Source organism: Amphiprion ocellaris, chromosome 6 (assembly GCF_022539595.1).
Source record: "Amphiprion ocellaris isolate individual 3 ecotype Okinawa chromosome 6, ASM2253959v1, whole genome shotgun sequence".
Taxonomy (NCBI): Eukaryota; Metazoa; Chordata; class Actinopteri; family Pomacentridae; genus Amphiprion; species Amphiprion ocellaris.
In genome coordinates, this window is record NC_072771.1 from 16,807,389 (window position 1) to 16,828,866 (window position 21,478).

General features: G+C 39.3%; 1 protein-coding gene across 6 annotated transcripts in view; it reads right to left on the reverse strand.

The window, feature by feature from the left end:
• The window catches only part of ncor2 (nuclear receptor corepressor 2), a 94,640-nt gene that overhangs the window by 42,082 nt on the left and 31,080 nt on the right, over nucleotides 1-21,478 (reverse strand). For all 6 annotated transcript variants that reach the window (XM_035957261.2, XM_023290293.3, XM_023290291.3 and 3 more), the window contains exons 5-11: nucleotides 15,711-15,893; nucleotides 12,237-12,350; nucleotides 6,901-6,957; nucleotides 6,160-6,212; nucleotides 2,879-2,945; nucleotides 613-785; nucleotides 316-409 (exon numbers count right to left, since the gene is read on the reverse strand). In XM_035957261.2, the coding sequence (XP_035813154.1) occupies nucleotides 316-409; nucleotides 613-785; nucleotides 2,879-2,945; nucleotides 6,160-6,212; nucleotides 6,901-6,957; nucleotides 12,237-12,350; nucleotides 15,711-15,893 (741 nt within the window). The remainder of the gene's footprint in view (nucleotides 1-315; nucleotides 410-612; nucleotides 786-2,878; nucleotides 2,946-6,159; nucleotides 6,213-6,900; nucleotides 6,958-12,236; nucleotides 12,351-15,710; nucleotides 15,894-21,478) is intronic.

Genomic DNA, 21,478 nt, shown 5'->3' on the forward strand with positions numbered 1-21,478 from the left:
AATGCTTTTCAAAAATAGTGCAACTAACTATATCAAATCAAAAGTTACTATGCACTATTTACACATAGTCAGTGTACTTGCATGTAATATAAAGTGACCAAATGTAATAAAAAATTCTCATCCACACTGGGGAAATGAGATTTCTTTCCTGGGTGTAGTGTAAACCTCAGCATGTAGACCCAACAACAATATCATACACCCAGATGTCTGGCCACCATAGGAAATTCAACTGAAAGAGGGCAATTCTGTAAATAGACCCCAAGTGTTGCCAAACAGCAAGTAGGGGGGCAAACCACTTTTAACAGAAAAGCTTACCTCATGCTCTGATATTCCATCAATGATTTCTGAGACTTCATGTTCACTGCGAGCTGCAGATGAGGTCAGCCCACCTCCTCGCTGCCCAACACGGCTACATAAGGAATAAAAAAGGAAGACCTGTCACTCAAAACTACCCACATGTTACTATAACCGAGCCACCCACCTTGCCAAATTAAACAAATCTGCAGTCATTCTTTACAACAGAGGCAGCAACAAGGCAAGAAATCAAAGTGATAAGTCTGTTCTGAAATAACAGTGCCTGCTGTGAAAAGGAAAAAAAAAAAAAAATCCCACCTCTGCATTCGCTCCTGCAGCTCTCTTTGCTTACGGATCTCAGGGAACTGTTTCTCGTAGTACTCCCGCACCTTGCTCTCCTTGGCTCTGCGCCGTGGGTTGTTTTCAATGCGCTCCACCTTCTTCTCCCAGGCTTCCATTAGCTGGTCATAGCGCTGGCAAAACTTCTGTTCCTGAAGGATCATAGACAGAGAAGCATCTCAGTCCACTGCAAAGCCACTTAAATATGAACATTATCACTTCCTTCAAGTCTTGCCTTTGAACTAGAGATGCATAACTGACAGACCACTAAGTATGAAAAAATACAATTTAAAAAAAAAATTGACAGCTACAATTAAAAAACAGAATATTTGATGCTGCAGTGTCATTTCAGATATTTCTTTTCACCAATTACATTCAGCAATGTCTCTGTTTTCAGTCTCTCTGCTGCGTCCTATCATGAACCAATTAGATCAGGGTTGTCAAACTCATTTTAGTTCAGGGGCCACATACACCCCAATTTGATCTGAAGTGGGCCAGACCAGTAAAATCACAGCATAATAACCTATAAATAACTACAACTACAAATGTTTCCTTTGTTTTAGTGGAAAACAGTACATTCTTAAAATATTAACATTTAAGGAATTATCTTTTTACAAAGATATGGAGATAAATGGAGTTATGAACAAACTGAATTTCTTTAAGAAAAATAAATTCAATTTCAACAACATTATGCCACAATTTATCATTTACACATTACAACTTAGAGATGACTGAGTTTCTACAAAGGCACAGAACATGTAGTGACAGGTATCTGAAACTGAATGATATAGTATTTTACTTAAAAAAAAAAAAAAAAAAAGACAAAATATTACAAAAATGAGACATAAAAAGACAAAAGTGAGAAACAAAATGACAAAAAGACAAAAAATTTACAAAAAAGTTACAAAGCAGCAAAAAAAGGACAAATGAGACAAAGATTACAAAAGCATGAAACAAAACGACAAAAAAGATACAAAACAATAAAGGAAAGCACAAAATGACAAAAATGAGACAAAAATCACAAGCGAGACAAAAAGGAAGCACAAAACAACAAACAAAACGACAAAAACGTCAAACGACAGAAGTCAGACAAAAAACAACAAAAATAAGACAACATATTACAAAAATGAGACACAAAATGGCAAAAGAACAATGAGCAACATCGTATTTTACGTTATGATCAAAACAACTTGTCATGTTCTAGAAATTATTTTAAATTTATAGTTTTAAAAATGTACTAATTGCAGTTGTCTTCTCTGTAATTTTTCCACTTTACAAAGTCGTCCCTTGGGCTGGATTGGACCCTCTGGCGGGCCGGTTTTGGCCCACGGACCACATGTTTGATACCCCTGCGTTAGATGTTCAGAGGGGCAAAGTGACATGTTGGTATTCGAGTCTTGCTTTGAGCTATAACCCTGACAGACGGCAGTCCTCTGTTTTCCTAGCTTCCTCATAGGCAGGCTGTAAAGCAGACCATTAACCCTGGTGGAGACATGACCCTCAGTGGGCTCATAAACCACAAGGTGATGTCTCCCCACACTCTGCCCACAATCTGCAACCTCCTCCACTTAGACGCAGTGTGAGAGAAGAGTGGACACTCGCACACGACACTCAGACTTTGATACAGGTGTTGCATTTAAACAATTCTTTCTGGCCTCACATAAACGTACAATAACAAATGTGGAGCTCAGAGATTCTTCCTTCTGGCACGGTCTCAGAACTTGGAAGCAGTTAAAAAAACAACCATTTTCTCATCAAATTTCCTACTTGTGGAGGAGTGTAAATTTCATAGCAAATCATTGACTTGATTTGCAGTGATGATTTTCTATAAAGCCGGTTGATTTTATGATGTCCGCTTGGCTCTAGCATCAGAGCTCACCCCATTGATCTGCATTTTATTTATAGTCATGCTCTTTGGCTCAGTCTTGCTCAATCACTGGCAGGCAACAACACAGGCTAGCCCTGTACAATGCTCATTATTGTGTTTGGCTGACAGAATTCAATAGACATATAAAATTATACTTTCAAATGACAGTATGAGAGAATTTTTTTGTTTTGCAAAAGCAATCTTTTTCCCAGTGCACAGTACAAGTACTGACAGCAGATCATGTCCAGAGCTCTTTTCCTCTCTGATATGCCTAAAATGGCCACTCACTTCAAGGAGCAGCTGGCCCAGTTTTACACTAGTCATCCGTCATGGGCCGAGTCCCAGTAGAGAGTCAAAAATGTTGAGTTCACGACTTACCCACTGCTTACGAGCATGATTTCTCCTCTTGAAGTACAAGATGAGCTTCTTCCTCATCGCCTGGTTTCTGAGAGGGTGGAAGAACAGAGAGGGATGCAGAAAACAAGGGGGCAGAAGGACAGAAAGAGAAGATTAAGGTGAGAACATTCAAGAAAACACTCAATATCAGACAGTGCTTTGGCTTTCATCGCATTTGTCACATAATATATCCAAGTCTATGATGCTGTCCAGATCCTCAGGTACACATTTTCTACCCTCTGTACTTTCTCTGCCTCACTACCCAATAAATAAACAAAAAAAATGCATTATCTTTCCCCTGTCTCTCTCTGTCACACACACACACACACACACACACACACACACACACACACACACACACACACACACACACACACACACACACACACACACACACACACACACACACACACACACACACACACACACACACACACACACACAACACAAACACAAACACACACACATAAACACAAACAATGCCTGTCCTTGTATGCCACCGCTCGATAAACTCAAACTTGCTTCTGGGTGGAAAGGACAGTGAGGGGAGCCAAACTTATAAAACTTGTCTGTGCTGGGAACAGCCAGCCACAGTGCTTCAAATAAAGGTCAGGGCCAGTAATCTCCTTAGGCAGCCACTCAGTTTGTCTCTTTCTTTGCTGCAAGACAGAGTTTTATTCCTGACACTTAATCTGTCACTTGTAAGGTCACGTTCCCCACTGATTAATGTAATCTTATTCTACATTAGACACTTCAGCTGAGCCGCAGGGTCCTTCAAGTCACAAGGAAGGACAGAAGTCTAAGAAGTGGGCTACTGTTAGGGTCTGAATTTTGTAAAAATCTGAAGATAGCGTGATGACCTTTCAGGTCTAGAGAGATAAACACTTCTGATGACCTGTTCTTCATTTATCAAACTTATTATCTGCAATAACAAAACCAAGTTAAATCTAAATATGCTCAACCCCCAACCTACATAAACACTCCCACACACTCATAAACAGACACATGTTGAACCATGCAACTGCAGCAGCAAAGATAGATGCTGCCAAATCCAGCTAGATACAGTCCACATACTGTGGCATATAATGGGTGAGAAATAACTTGGTATGGCTAAAACAAGATTGATAGATTAAGCCCTTTAAAAACAGAGATGGCATTGTCCTCTGGACACCAGATGGCAAAGGGAAAGATTAGCAACCCTGAACCCCAACAAAAGGTTTCCTTTGTCCTGCTCTAAGCCTGTGCCATTTCTGAGATATCGGAGAACACTGTAATTTGCCATAATACCTCTAAAACATGATGGCTGAAAGATTCATTATACACACACTTTTGACAGATGTTCTCTAGTGGTACAACCACAGAAAAAAAAGCTTGTGAAACTTCAAAGTTTGAGTTTGTCTTCATAGCAGTCTCTATATCCAAAGGATATTGGCAAATGAATTATCATCTGAGAGGTAGAAACACTGTGTGTGCAGGAGATGGACTGTGATGGGGACTGAGAGCTCCACAGAGATATTGGTAGTCATCTAACCCAGCAGGGATGAATGCCAAGGTTATCAAACCAGTTAACAAAACAAAGAAGTCAATTGTGCTGGCTCAAAGCAACACACTGGTATTTAATAACACACACGGACGGAGAGAGGACAGTTTTCAGTTAATTGCTTTGAGGCAATAATACTGATCAAACGGTGCAGGGATCAAAAGGAGTGAAGACAGCAGTGTGCGGTTAAGAGGTCAGCCACATCTTGTGGCATGCCACTGTGCCCAAACTACAATGCCAGCAGTGGAGGCAAGCCATCATAACCCTCCTATAACCTTTTGATGTTCCTCAGTGAATTATGGCCCTTTAAAGATTACAGTTGGAAATAAGCCTTATTGATAGACATGGCAGTGCCATCCAGTGTAGTCTACTTTCTGCTCCCTTTACTGCAGATATCCACTGACATATGAAATTGACATGATTTATTAATCATTCACCTCAGGAAACCTTAGCCCTGCTGAGAAATGCATACTGCTGTTAACAGCTCATATCACAATATCACAAGCAAAATGTCCATTTTTACAGGCAATAGAAGCAATGTTTGATTGTTTGTTTTATGATCACCAGTAGCTGCAGCACAGATGATCTGAAGCAATATTAACTGTAAAAATGTTTAGCTAAAATTATGGATGTCATATTTGCATCGGAACAGGTAATTGTGGCAGAGTTAATGGATTGTCAATTTAAGTCTTATTTTAACCTATATGGAAAAATCTACAGACTTCTTGTTAGCTTTGAAGTGTGTGGCAAATAACAGCAGCTGGTAGTCTGCCTGAAGGATGCAGCTGCATACAAAATAACCTCCATGATGTAAAATTACTGTAGCTTTAAATGACATTTTCAAGGTTCTCATAAAAAAAAAGAACTATTCTTTGCAACATTTGAAGGTCTCAATCGACAGTCTTCTTCATACACAATATTAAATATGAGAAATCTTGTGTACTCAACTCAATAACACAAGTGTTTCCTAATAAACACTCCACTTGCATAATACTAGAATTTGTAGGAACTGATTCAAATGGAGCTGACAGAAGTTGACTGTCTGCAAAAATAATTGTAGTTTCTTAGCATATAAATTAATATGCTTGCTGATCTAAGAACCACAATTACTTCAGTGTCACATTTTAAATGAACACACTTCCACTGACAGTGCAAATCTTTTTCAACTTTTCATTTTCAATTTCTTTTACCCTCTGTAGACTTTCTTGCTACACACATTTATTCCGTTAAGTTTCATCACAAAGTTTGCATAATGGCAAATTCACAACCCCCTCTGAAATGCCATTCTTTTCACTCTGCCAAAGGGGAAAGGGAGAGTCGAGATATGGGGGTGGAGCTAAGTGGTGAATCTATCTCAGTGTAGGAATATATAACCACTACAGAAAAGTATATTATTTAAATCAATAATTAAAAAAGATTCAATCAATGACAGGTTCTAATTTAACAATGAGAGCTGTTAAGTGAATATGAGTATGGTATTCCAATTTAAAGAGCATTACTCTGGCTACAAATGCATTTCTACAGTTGATTCCATATTTCACAACATATCAATTTGTATTTAAAATAGATAAAAACAAATACCTTCTTATATATTTGTGGTGAGATAATTTGTACAGGAGCTCTTATCTAAACTCTTCAGCAGTTTGGAAGTTACACTTTACTGGCTGTGTATAAAACATTTTTGAATAAAGAAGTGTGTAGGCATAAGTAGTGGCAGACTCACATTTTGATGTTCTCATGGTACTGTTTGGTATCAGAGGGCTGGTTGTACAGAGGCTGGAGCAAGAGAAGAATCAAGCAGATAAAACCATTAGACACATTTCAAATTGTCCATAGACTGTAAATACATGAAGGCCATATGACTGAGTTCCCTCCAATATGTCACAAACAGAACTCTGACCTTGTTCCCAATAGGTATACGGCCGTAAAATAACAGGAAAGACACAACACTCTGACTGAACGGTCTAACAGCACAGTCAAATTCAATCTAAAGAATGAATTCCCTCAAGGACAGAGCAAAACTGTTTTGTGTAGTATCTTGCATAGCCTTTGTGTGAATGACAGTAAAATGGATGAACAGGTGGACGGACAAATCAGCATTGACACGTTTTTAACAAAAACATAGCAGTGTAAAAATTCTACAGACAAAGGTAGCCTGGGATATTTACATTACAGTAAAAGATCTAATTTTGAAAGTAACTGTGGGAACAAGCAAACTATTACCATTTTGTTGTGCTGCCAGTATTTTATTTAATGTTAAATATCAGCAATAATGCTTAATGGAGCTTCAAGAAAAGCAATCAAGTATATTTACTTAATTTCTTTGCACTTCATTTGATTCAGGCTTATTCCACTTCTTTCCTTAGGATGTTTCAATTCTCTAATTAGACCTCACAAAAACAAAAATTTGAAAAAGAAAACTACAAGACCAGAATAATGACATAAAATCAAAGTCTCTACTCACCAGTTCTACTCTGGGTCCCAGTCCCTCCAGTATCCTGTGAGCCTCTTCTGCCTTTTTCTGGTGAGGGAAGACAAACACAAGTAGTACATTAGCCAGCTGCCTGCACCTCTGTCATCACCACGGCAACGCAGTGAACATGCTCACTTGATCACTAAGGCTACACCACTGCTTGCTGGACGGACGGATGGACAGCTGGATGCATGGAAGGATGGAGAGATGGATGCACCGACTATTATTAGAGCTTTTAACTCAAGCTGCCCAGCTTGAGGGAACTGAGGCAGCTCCTTGCCTCAGTTCCCTCTCCCCTTTCCCAGAAAAAAAAAAAAAAAAGATTACTCACCTCCCCTGAGCAGAGAGAGGTAAGAGAAAAAGAGCATGCAGGCAGGAAAGCAAGTGGGAGTGGAATAAAAAGTGAGTGGGAGAGAGAGAGAGAGAGAAAGAGAGAGAGCAAAAAAAATACAGGGAAGGAGGGGGGAGGGGGCTATAGGGCTTTGTTTCTTATCTAATAGGAGACATCTGATGAAAGACAGAGAAAGATCTCACCTCCAGCTGCCTACAACAATCAGCTTCTTAAAACAAAAAAATCTGGCAGGGACCATAAGGCAAGAAAGCAGAGGTGTTGGGGCATGAAGATGGGCAGCAAAAACTCCCATCTCTGTCTCTTGATGACCTCTCTGCAGCTCTGCTCCTCCATATTTAGCTCCACCAGACAAATGTGTGCGCAGCGTCCCAGACTACCCCTCTCAATGTTCGCTCCACTCTTTTCCTCGTTCCACTCTGCACACTCTCTCTCTGCTTCATCGATCAAACAGACCCTCCTTGGTGACACACCACTTGCTCTGCTGCTTTTCCTCTCAGCTCATTTCCCTCAATGACCAATGAGACTATCTGGACTGAAACGCACTCAGACAGCATGCAAGTGCAGGTAGAGAGGGGTGGAAGGAAACAAACATATGGGAGAATTCCAGGCAGTAACAGCAGAGACAGAACCTGCCAAGGGTGTATGTGCGTGTCTACCTTTAGCCTTCACCACCCACCACGGCATGCTGCTTTCTTGTCCGTTTCACTCCATTTTTACTGTGAAGGCAACACAGGAGGTGTTTGGGATCTACTCCTAAGTTTATACGAGACTCATGCTACAGGACTTGAATATAAGACCTCGGAGGAGCTCACGCACACAGCTTAACTTGAGTCAGCACAGGCTTACAACTGGATCACCTGTGAGGGAAGCCAGATGACATGGTTCTAGTTTTTAAAAGTGCACTGTACATTTCCTCTAAGTCATAAAGCAAAAGGGAGCACTGATGCTTTATATTTGCACATTCCATACTTATCATTCAAATGCAAATAGAGTAACATAAAGCTATTATTCTCCCTTCAGTCATTCTGCACTGTGTTTTTCCTCATCCCTGTTGCTTCCTCACCAGTGAGTAGGTGTAACAGGCTGCAGAGTATTGCCTCAGAGAGCCTGCTCACTACAGGAGCACTTAATGAGCAGCAATTATTAAAAACAGCCTTTCATCCGCAGGGAGTAGGACGCCTCAAGGATTTCTCTTCATTTCCTAGCTGTGATTCTTTAAGCAAATTTGAAAACAAGACTGCATGATACTGACCTCAAAACTCTTGAAATATGATTTCAAATAAAATACCAGAGAAGAGACGTTTTGCAGTGAAGAGAGGGGAGGGATGAGATGTAAAGAATGCTGCACCTAAAAGTCTATACAATTACACACAGAGAGCGCTGATGGTTTAATAACTGCCCTCCACTTCATACATAAACACAACCTCACCACAAGCAGAGAGGCAGCCGCTGTTATTTCAATCATGCCCCCTTGTGGTAGCACACAAGACTGCTACTCTGGCAGTGGTATTACAAGCTGTGAGGTTAGTAACTGTATCACTGTACATACTGTCTGCAGTCTACAAGATATATTCTCCAGCAGGTCACAGCATCCCTTGAATAAAACATTTAACACAGGAAAACCAATCTGTGGGAATAGCACTTTGGTTGCCTTGGTGACTACAATCTAGGAACTTTGAAACTCCCATTAGGAGAACATAGGAAAGAAAACAACAAAACAAAACAAAACAAAAAACACTACTGGGCCATCTTAGTACAGAAACTTCATGAGGATTTAGCATAGCTCAACAGAATTATGATAATGCAGTTTCGGTGGGGCTGTCTTTTCTTGTGTCCATGTCCACGACTGTAATGTTCCAAATAGGAGAAGAGTGAACTTGAGTTGAGCCATCCCCGGGGTTTGACAATGGGCTGTCAAGAGAAATGCACTGTAACCCTGTCTGAGAAGGCTGGTGACACTGAGCCCAGAAGGGACAGACGACACCATGAAGACGCCAGCTTTAAAAGGCATGGTGAGGATGAAGTAATTATAACAAGGTGCTTAAACATATAGAAACTAATATATATATATACACTCACAGATACCAGTTTTTTTATTTTATATATATATATATATATATATATATATATATATATATATATATAGAGAGAGAGAGAGAGAGAGAGAGAGAGAGAGAGAGAGAGAGAGAGAGAGAGAGAGAGAGAGAGAGAGAGAGAGAGAGAGAGAGAGAGAGAGAGAGAGAGAGAGAGAGAGATAGATAGATAGATAGATAGATAGATAGATAGATAGATAGATAGATAGATAGATAGATAGATAGATAGATAGATAGATGTACGTACTGTACATGTATGCACAACTACACACACACACACGCCACTATTGACATATTAAAAACAAAATAAAACCAACAACAACAAAAAAACGAGCTTAAACACATTCAAGCATCGCCAAAGCCAGATGTTGCCTGGTGTTTCTAATATGCATACTAAGTCTCTACTCCTCCAGGGTTTCCACGCTTGTAAGAAAGTGAGGTGTAGGAACGGCCATTCACAGGGTCTGTCCAGTGTGATCATGGCAGATAAACTGACACTAAAATGGGCCACTGTACTTCCTGTAAAACAATGTTGTCATAGTTTTCTATCCATAAGCTGTGACAGAGCAGTGAACTGTATGGGTGGTGACAGTCTGTGAAAATGAGTACAGCTTCTGCCTTGTTCGCAGTAAATTCATGTAAGTGTATATGTGTTTAAGACAGCCAACAGTTGTTAGTGAGATAGCTAAACTGCTGTCTGACCTGCAGAAGTTCTGTTTCTGATGATCGATCTCAGGTTCACAACCACCAACCTCTGGCCTGGAGTAGGGTTTGCCCTTATTTACATGCATGCGGTCGTTGAAAACCAAGATAAATGCCATCATTTATGCTCTGATCTAGCAAATGGAGAAGCACATGCATGAAAATACAAGCGTATCAAACATCATCTGGATTTTGTCCTTATTGGACATCCTTTAAGTCCTCTCTCTGTACAAAAGCTGCATATGTAGCAGCTTTTTTTCCATAAAAAGAACTCCTTCATGCCTTAAAATGGCTTAGATGTAACTCTACACAGTCGTTTCATCGGGAATACACAGATCTATGTAGTCTCCGACTCCCTATCCACTCCAGGCAGCTTGAGCTCACCAGCTCTCCAACAACACTGCTCAAACACTGTAAAACTACTTTACGCTACACAAAGGCAAGTTGTAATTATGGAGTAATTTAGCCATACTTGTTTGGACCAGAAACCCACTCTAAAAAAGAATAATGATACAGAAATCTCAGAAGTAGAAAGGATTAATTACTTATGTTTGCCATGTATGCAGTTATAGAAGTCGGGTGGAAACATTCAGCCATGGCACCAGCTGTTTATTTTTTTTCATGATATGTCTTATTGTACATGAAAAAGTGCAGATTGAGTTCATTTAATGGTAATCAACTAGGAATTAACTAATGGAGACAAAAGTCAAGCCAAAGAATGAATTTGAGTAAATGTGAAACTAGAAAAGAGGCTGGTTAAGTTTAGAAAAAGAGTGATAACAAAGTTGGAGGGGGTGGCAGTAGGCCAGAGGACATCCTGTCAGTCAGAGGGAAGTGGAAAGTGTGATAGAGGTCAGACTACACTGTGGAGAAAGCTTTGCCTCATTCTTAAACTTTCAGACTTTTTGATAAGTCTTGAGCAGACTGCAGTGTCCTGCTGTTCCACAGAAGTGCTGTGGTACAGCAGGACATGGTGACACTGAAAGTCATGAAGGACAATACCTGTGCTGTTCGCTTTAAATTAGATTTTTAGAGCATTTCAGTGGTTATCAGGCAGTATTTGTGCAGGTTGAGCAACGTGTCAAATCATCATTCCTGGAAGTGTTAATGATTTAGTCTCTTGCTCAGTGACACTTCAGAGTGAATGCTTGGGCACATTTTCAACATACTAGACTGCTTTGCCATTCTATAAAAGTGATTCATCTGGAATGTGTCAATGAAGCTGTTTAAAATATTCAAGTGCTTTTTAAAAAAAAAAATACTATTTGTAGTTTTCCATAGGGCACATGAGGCAGTACAAAGGTTGAACATGGGTGTGATATAGTGACAGAAGACTTCCCTGCTTTAAATGTCAGTTCCAAAAAAAAAGGAGACTTGCACCTCCAACCACTAGGGGGACTGAGAGCACCGAGAATCACGCCATTATAAAGTTTATCTTCTGCACACAGCTCTGCTGCATATAATTATTGCTGTGACTAGGACACGCTTCCAAACAGCTTTATGTGACCCCACAGCTTCTCTGTGTCTTCTTTTCTTGGAAGAATGATTCATTTGCAATACTTGCATAAAATACAAAGATTTGCATCAGTGTGCATGCGTGTTACCCTCCAGTGTGTAGATGTTGTGAATGTGTGTATGTGTACGCGTGACTCATCATGGCTGCTATGTTGACCTTTAGTAGCTCATTCTGTTAGGCACAACTTCTGCTTTGCCTGTCAGTGGAGAGTAGGAGGGTCAGATATGACATGACTACTTTGTGACACACCATTTTTGTGAACACTGTTCTTCTGAGAATTTTATCAAATAGGGTAAACGAAAATGACAAATTTCCCTGTAAAATAATCCTCCACACAGACATTTTTCTCTTTACAGCCATAGTATTTTGCTCTGTATTAAATGCAGAAAAATTAATCCACACTTCATCTATGTTGTCTATGAAGTGTAATGATAAACAGTGACAGATCAACATACCATTGGGCTCTCTGTGTGGTTAAATCAGGGACTGTGGCTTGTTGAAATGTGCACCTGCTGGGTAATCTAGTTTACCTTACAGGAACTCTCTCTACTTACAACACTGACTAGCTTATCTTGGACATTAAAGTGAGATAACCATACCAGGCAACAGTGAATATTCAGAGGATACAAAGGCCTAGCATGGCTGTTGTGTGTTTTCTACTGACCCTGTTCTCATCGTAGATGATCTGTACCAGGCTGCGGTGCTTGGCTTCACTAGGTGGCGGTGAGATGGGCTGCTCTGGCTCATGGGGCTTTGCGGCCTCTTCCTCCAGCTGTTGCTGTAGCGCACACACACAAATAAAAATAACAGTTAACACGGTACAAAACCAAAAGGGTCCCAATCGGATCTTCAAGTAAGAGCTTACACATTTCTGCTGCGAGGTTAGACAGTCTGCGTTAAATCAACTTTCCCTCAACTAATTGCCCTATTAATTGTAATAGCCATTATCTCTCCATGGTTTAGTTAACCCAACAGTTACCACAGCAGCCTGAGCAAATAATAGCAAAACTGTTGTCTTGCTTATTATTTAGCAGAGCAACTTATTAGGTGGCTGTTTCAGTAGTTATCAAACAGTTAAAAGTTACTATGTAAGTTATCTAGTTAAACTACATTTTTCTTCAACCTCCCAAAACAGGTGTGCTAGGTAGAATAATAAGTACATTGATGAACATTTGTGTATTAAATAATATTTGAATATGACACACAAAAGACTTGAAGGGCATTTAGAGCACAGTCCTCCACCAAGGCCAATGAATTGTCTTGCAGCTTTAAATAAAATGTTCCAGATCTGCACTAAAATCTACTGTGCTCTTTACGTGCTCATGTTCTGCCTCTACACTGCATTGTATGAAATTTGGCTTATATTAGTATTTTTTTTCAGTAATTTCGCTTACAGACAGACAACACTAATACCTCGGCCTCAGCTCTCACCTTGGTGGAGGAAAAATGGGGACTTACTATTTGCAACTGAAGCAATTCATCATTCTGGCTAAAAACCTTTTATTAGAGATACTGTAGAGTTTCCTGCTTCTAGTCAATTATTTTGATAAAGAACAAGATCCAAGGATAGACTTTCAGTAAATGCTTGAAAAAATATGATTCAACAGTGAATATTTTCTGATGTTTAACAATCAGCCCACCTTACTAGAGACATTAAAAATGTCAGTGCCCACAACAAAACCTGTCTACCCATTATAACATTTTTTCATTCCGCAACAATAATAATAATAATAATAATAATAATAATAACAGGGAAATTTCTCATTTTTGTATAGAAAGCAAATGCATTTCAAACACTATGCATGCCAAAACTTGTCACCTATCACAAGCACAAATAAGTGTCTGCTCAAGTGAACACAGAAACCTGGAAAAAGAAAATGTTTGTCCTCATAGTTTTCCTGAAAATGTCTGAATGCGGCCACCACATTACAAAGGAGACAGAAGCAAAGTGTATTCAGCTGTAACTAGCTGTGTGGAGGCCGAGGCCAAGTGCTGCTCAGTGGCGTGCATACAGCTGATCTATAGTTAAGTCAGCCCCCGACTCCCCCTTTCTCCTTCCTCTCATCTCCTGACAGGGGCTTCAGAAAGGGGAAAGGTGGCCTCCAGGGGATCCACATGAGAGCGGAGCAAGATGGATCATCTTGTGCCATGATAGCCCTGGATAAACATCTGGTGAGGGAAACGCAGACATTTCCATAGAGACTCCCCTTTTCTTTCCAAACCCACCACAGAGTAAAATAAAATAAACCAGTCATCCTTAGCTTGGCTGACATGATACACACTGGCTGTAACCTAAACCCTAACCCACGCCCATTCACTACCTCTGCCAGAACTCTTTAAATAAAGTTTTAGCATGCCACTTAATTAGTCCAGATGTTTTAATGCTTGAAGCAAGCTGGACTGTTAAAAAAAAAAAAAAAAAAAAAAAAAAAAAAAAAAAAAAAGTCCATAAAAACACTTCTGTGCGTGTATTAAGGGAGGGAAAAGGGAGGGATCTTGATTTATGCTAGTAAGCAGGAGAGTTTAGGTTCTCAATCATTCAAAAGGTTCCCCACTAAGACTGGAATCCAGGCATATTTTGGTTCTTGTTGCAATTTGGCAAACCATTCCGACTTCTTAAACTAAATCTTTTCTAATAGCAAACAGAAAGCAGGTACAATGACGTTGCTCGAGCGTTATTTGCAGGCCTTTCTCAACCAACTATCCGGGTACCCAATGGAGTGTGTCTTCTGGGTTTCTGAGGTTCAACACGATCATAGCTCACATAGTTTCTTGTCATTTTCAGTTACAATTTCACAGTAAAATCTTTAAGCTTCTCATAATCAATATTTCAAGATTGTACAATCAATAGCTATTAGCTATGTAACAGCAATCTTCACAATTGCTTTTCAGTCAGTGATTGTCAGATCAAGCTGCAGAGACAGCAGAGACATTTAAATAGTATAATTTAATGGTCAAAAATCACATCATTAGCTTCAACACTTTCAGATGAGACAGACCTGTAAATGTACCTGTCATCACATCATCCCCGGTTTGAAATGCTGATTATTTTTTAATTAGTATAATGAGCAGTATGTTAAGACAATAGCATGTATAGTGAAGGAAAGATTCGAGTGAACTAGAGCATGCTTATCCATACAGTTTCTTTCCTAAACATGGCAAGCAGCCAAAGGGGAGACAGTGTGGCAGGAATATGAGTGGTTTAGCAGTCACAAAACCTCCACCATAATCCTACTCCTCCTCTAGGGAAGCTCTTATTTATAGCCTCATATATTTTTAACCTACTTCTCTCCTAAATAAAAAGCCAAAGAGGAGAGAAAACAGAACGCAGATGCCTGGAGGAGTGTGTGTATATAATCATTGCACACTGAGCAAGAAACAGCTACAAGCTTGAATGCAGCGATTACAACACAGCAAAGTCTATTTAAGACTTTATTGCTCTGATGCCAACTGACGCCTGGCAGCGAAAGTCACACTGGAAAACCACCCATTTCAAACAAATGCTAAGAAATTTCAACAAGGATGCCAACAGTGGAAAAGACTTCTACAATGATGACAAATAAACACTTCTGTACCTCATAGTGCTTTTAGGTACGTCTGCCTGGTTAGAATATGTGCACGTGAGTGACATCACACAGTGGTTTCTACTCACTTTCTTCATTCTTAGAGGCTGTACACAAAACAATACCTCATGAAAAATTAAGCTCCATGCCAAACAGCACTTGCAGTATTTTCTTTTGATCTAGTAAGACCATATTCACTACAGAACCCTTATCATTGACCACAAACTGAATTAAAGAATGTCAACACAATCAGGCAGAGCTTGTTATTTGTCTTACTTTCAGTAGCTCGACATATTTGTACTACAAAATCATTTGTAAAGCCATTTCTGAAGCACACATTTCCCCTGACACATTCTTCTAGTGCTTTGATGGTGTTGCAACAATCAAGTTAAATCTGAGGCAGAAATATTAAACAGAGGCATCTACTTCAAGACTGCCAGAATGTCCCCAGGAAAAGAAATAAATCCATCTCAAAATCAAGGAACTAAGCAGGAGATAGCATCATTCTGAAATCACTAAACACAAAGCAAGCCAATATAATCTCAAGTTATGACCTGATCTGTCAGAGTACATACCTGTTTTTTGCGAAGCTTGCAAATTTGTTGCTCCACCATGGTGATCTCCCTGTCCACACGGTCCATGTTCTGGATCAGCTCCTCCTTGGAGAAGCGAGCTGGCACCAAATCCAAGTCAGGGTCCATATGGACCGGGCTCACAGGAGAGATGGGCTCCAGCTTTCCCATGGCACTTCCACGTTCCTACAGAAGCACAAAAAATAAGAGTGACATGGTCAGATGTAATGGATACAATATTATGAGCATTAGTACGTTCACTTCTACAGTCAATCACAATACATTCATTTCATTTAATATGAACAGAAAATTGAGGACAAAAAGAAACATTTCAAAAAATAATTTCATGTGGTAAAACATGTATGTACAGCATTTGAACAAAACTGATTATAGACGGCATTGTATACGCAGGGATCTCACAGACATGAAGCATAAAGAGTCTTTTGATAAGGAATGACCTTGGAGCAATGAACTTGCACACTTTCAATTCTTCTCTTTCCTGCTGCAAACATTCCTGTCTTCCTGTGCCTGCAATTTCTGTCGGTTACGCTTCAAGAAATCATCCAAACACAGGCTGTGTACACTTTGAGAAGGTAACACAGGGCAGTAATTAACTCCTCTGAGTAATGAAAGCCGGTGTGGTGTCTCAGTATCACTAGACCACATTAATGATTGTGAGGTTGCTGCCTCCCTTACCAGAATTATGCACAAGAGTTTTGGCAGCTAGTTCTGTTGAGGAGAATTAGTCTACAATATGAAAATACGGGTTTTTTTTTTTTCGTTTTAGGATGTAGGAGGAAATCTGAAGGGCAGTGTGTGGGTTTAAATTCAGGAGGTACTTACTAATCATGTCTTCTGACAGAAAAACGGAAATAGTGTGTGTCTGTCAGTCATGTAACAATACACAGTGCACCCCATCAACTGTGCAGCCCTACTGATGATACAAAAGCAACTTATGAACACACTGATCTCCCAAGTACAGCACAGTACTCCTAAACAGAGGCTGGTAGTAAACAGTAAACATTCCATGCAAGTGCCTTTTTTCAGTAAAATATTCATGTAGTAGTAGTTGTAATGCTGCATAATTTGGCTTTTAACTGAGTAAAATATTAGAGTAAATCCTGATTCTTACACCATTAAATTTGGACACATTCATCGTTGTATTTGTGCACTCTGTGACCTTTTTGGCGATGCCACCTTATGACTGTTCGGAGTAATATCACGACTGAAGCTAACAGCAGGAGGTTTAGATGAGCAGCGCATTCATGGCCTTACTGTTTTCTTTTAACACTTTCACAGTTTGGTTTTCAAACAGCGTTAGCAGCTAATACTTCACAACTGCAGCTCATCAGCAGCTGGTCTGAAGTCAGCACATCAGAGAACTACTTGACACTGACGTGACAGAGTAAGGGTGTCTGTCACATTAATGCTATTATGTTTAATGCTATATACACACATGTACACACAGTGCATCAAGTCTCAGTATTGTTACTCCATGGCTTTCTCTCTTAATAAAAATATCAGAGTTAATCTTTGCAACTGTATGACTATTTGTGGGAGGATGGAGGAGGTTGAAAGAGATGTATTTTATGCGGTCTTCTTTGGATCAACATAAGGTGAGCCTAAGTCACAGTTCTCTTGCATACTACATCAGGTTGTCCAGCAAGATTTCCCAACATTTTGCTGTATTCATTTTGCCCTCTGCTGGTACAAGCCTTCCAGGCCCTACATCCAAGAAGCATTCATATAGCAGAATGCTGCTACCGCCAGCTTCGATTTGTGATGGACCCAGGCAACAGTTGCTGTGTGCACAGTTTCTCCCATTGCAGTCACTGAAGCTTATACATCCTTCAGGAGACATAGGCGTCTTGGTGGGATCCCTTACTAGCCCCTTTCTTGCACAGTCACTCAGTATTTGAGGACGGCCTGCAGGACGGCAAATTTACGCGTGCCACATTCCTTTAATTTTCTAACGATTAATTTATTCATAGTTAAAGGAATATTCGGTGACTTGGACATATTTCTGTATCAATTACTGACTTTCGCTTTTCAAAGAAGTTTCAACGGCGTTGCTTGGAGTGTTCTTTTGTGTCCATGGTGTCGTTAAAGGCAGATGCAATGATTCATATACAGGTGTCTTCATACTGCAGCCACTTTAGACATATTAACTGCACTGAAATGATGGCCATTTCAATAACTGTGTGACTTGTAGCACCAACTTGCTGCACCTATGTGTTGAATTTGGTGATTTGGGAGTGAATGCGTATCCAGTCACTTAAGTGGCATTTTAAATTTTTAATTAATTACATACAAATTAAACTGACCATGATTAAATGTCAAAAAGCAATTAAAGGGGAAAACTTTCAAGGGGGTGAAGAACAGATACACATATAAAGGAACATGCGTACCAGGTATGGTAACAACCACATAGCAGCAAGAAGAGCTCATTTTCTAAAATAATTCATCTGTCAAATTTCACTTAGTCACTAAACTGTACAATTTTCTCAAAACCCAAGCTAACATAAAATAAAATTTTGTATGTCCAAAACCCAATAAATATTCAATTTAATATTATGTTCAAAGTTTAGTCAGAATTTTTCATAAATTGATGAAGATACAAAAGAAAGGAATTTACTGCGTGTTTCCATCATTACTGTTTTGTCAACACGTGAACCATGAAATCACTGCAGACAAAGAAGCTACGCTGAATTGATGTTTCTGGAATGAAGGTGATGTTATATATGACTACTAATACAACAACACACAAAAATGGGAAGGGAGGTGCCACTTGTTCTGCAGAGGAAAAAAAATAAGTAGCCCACGCCTGTTTCTGATTAGTGACTGTATGCGTGTTCCTCCACTCTGAATGTATGTGACCATTCTAGAGCTTATTCTCTATAAATGACTGCATGTGTGATCCAGCTTGGCTTTTGTTCTGCGTTATTTTTAAACGTCTGAAATGAAGGTTATGTAAGTGGGCTAATCTGGACTAGGGAGGCGGTATTAGAGCCCTGTAGACCTGCTGAGAAAGAAAAATTCACCACACATAAATACAAAAACAGGAAAATAGCTCTTACGATGCCTCGGCTTGTCAAAAACAACATCCTTGAGTGCAAATAATACCACTAACCTCCTTACCTGTGTTAGCATGCCAGAAAATTTCTCTCAGGGGACAAAATAAAATCATGATGTAAAAGCAGGTATCATCACAAACAAGGATTTCAGAGACGCTGAAGGGAGCGGAGCATCTCATATTCCTTCCCTACTGCCTTTGCTGCTGCAGTTGTCTACAGGTGATGACATTTCTGAACTCTTTTTATTTACTGTAGCTCGTTTATTCTGCTACAAAGTCTATGACTGTAAAGTGTGCGCAAGATGTTTAGACAGCTTGTTTAACCAGGAGGGATTTGATGCTATTTGAAAACTATCCAGTAGAAAGTACTGTGTTTTCCAAATCAAGTTTACTCTCTGATCTTGTTTCCTACACTGACCTCTGTTCTTGTCAACAGTACAGTGACACATCCACAATTACCACACTTGTGACACTGTGTGAAAAGGTCATGGGTCAATAGTTAAGCCACTGGCCCAGCACAGCTTACAGCTTGTATGCCCCCAATGACCCTGGTCACATTTAGAACATTTGACTACATGATGTCTGGGTCTGTGCATGCAGTAGGTTTTTAGAATCATAAGTGTTTGCAGACAATAGATAAAGTTTTAGTCATCTTGTTTTGTAGAATGTGCATCTATGTTCACAACAGTCTCTGTAGTTTGGACATCAAGCCTACTGAATATATAACAGCAGGTGAGCAAACCTGAAACTGACTACAGCATGATTTTCATAGGTTTCAAAGGCGATAAATATTTACATAAAGTTAAATTATTCTCAGTAAGCTCTAAATATGGCTAGTATTGAAAATCCTAAATATCTACACTGCCAGTCAAAGGTTGGACATACCTTCTTATTCAATGGTTTTTATTTTCTGATTTTATACATTGTGGATTAATACTGAGGACATCAAAACTACAAAAGAATACATATGGAATTATGTTGTAAACAAAAAGTCTTAATCTTCAGTATTTATCTATAATGTAGAAAATACAAATAAATAAAAAGCACTGAATGAGAAGGTGTGTCCAAACTTTTGACCGATAGTGTGTGTATAAGGAGGGTAAGTGGAGTTTCACTGAAACTGCGTATTTACAGGGTTTAGTCATCATTACTGTGACAGTAATTTAAGTGATCGGATAGAATAATAAATAAAAGACCAGGATTAATGTGGTCTAAACCTTCTTTAACACTTAGAAATACAAAGTATTTGATTATTGTTATGCTATTGCTTTGTCAATACTGTACATAGGGCAAAAATCAAAACACTACAAAATAGTTTTTTGTTTTTTTATTTCTAAATGTAGATAAACTTGTTTAAGTAAATATGTGTTGACTGCTGGTACGTGTACGTACAGGTCGCTGAGGATCTAGTGTCAATAAGAACACAAGTACAGATTTTAGGTCTTTGCCTAATGCTATTATTACGAGACATATTTGTTTGACAGACATGTTAAGTAAAAGAGCCGTTTGACCGTGTTCAGTAGATAGTGTGCTGGCATTGAAGTATCGGCATGCAGGTGACATTCACAATACAAGCTGCTCCAACCATAGCAGTCGAAATAATCAAAAAATATACCTAATCCATTTACGGCAGCAGACAGAGGGTAATCTCTGGCTGTCATTGTTGGCAGATGGTCCAGTCTGCAGTATAGTTTATATACGTCACTGCTAGAGCAGTGATGTTACAGTGAAATCTGTCACCAAATAAAGCTGTTTTTACAGAAAAATAGTGTGGGGTCCATTTGTTAATGCAAGCTTTGTTTTGCTCTGCCACACACATCCTATTTCAATCTTTCTACTTTCAACACCTATCTGTATCTCACTCTTATTGGAAACTAGTCAAATATTGTTCAAACATTAATAACATTAAAATGACTTTAATTTATTTCATTAGAGATGCATGGTCATCAAAACCAGGAAAGTGTCAGACCAGGGGACAGATATGAATATAGTCCACTGAATATTGGATTTTTGAGACGAATGCCATTACTCATATCAGATAACGATATATTGGCAGACATATGAACCAATTCCAATATATTAGCAATAAGTTTATATCAGGAGAATCATCTGTCTGGCTGTGGCTGCAAAGATATTTCACATAAGTTGAACAGACTCACTCAGACAGACTACTGAAACAGGTATGAGCAGCATCACAGTTGTGGACTGAACAGTGTATTACTCATCTTTTTATATGTGGATGTCTACAACAGCATAAATATCTCATAACATAAACAGAAATGCTTACTAGGGCAGGGAGCGCTGTCTAAGGGCCACCATTTTTTTGTTGACAAAATGCACTTTTCATTGCTGGTAGTTCTTGAATAATGTCGCCTAAGTTCACTCTTTAAATACACATTATAATCAAAGTGCTCCTCTTCCACAGAATGGGACGGGTGCACCTAACCAGCCATATGTTTAAGAAGTTTGCCTTCTACAGTGAATATGTCAATCATGTCAGGTGGGATTGAACGATTTAGGGAAAATATTTAATTGCAGACATTATGATTTGATTTGCTTTATTTCAAGATTCACTGTGTAATAGATTTAAAACATGATGGAGTATTATGACATGATGCCACACATAAAGGATGACACTGACACGACAGGGAACTCTGGGTCAAATGTGAGTTAAGTCAGGACGACGGACTGAAAATCC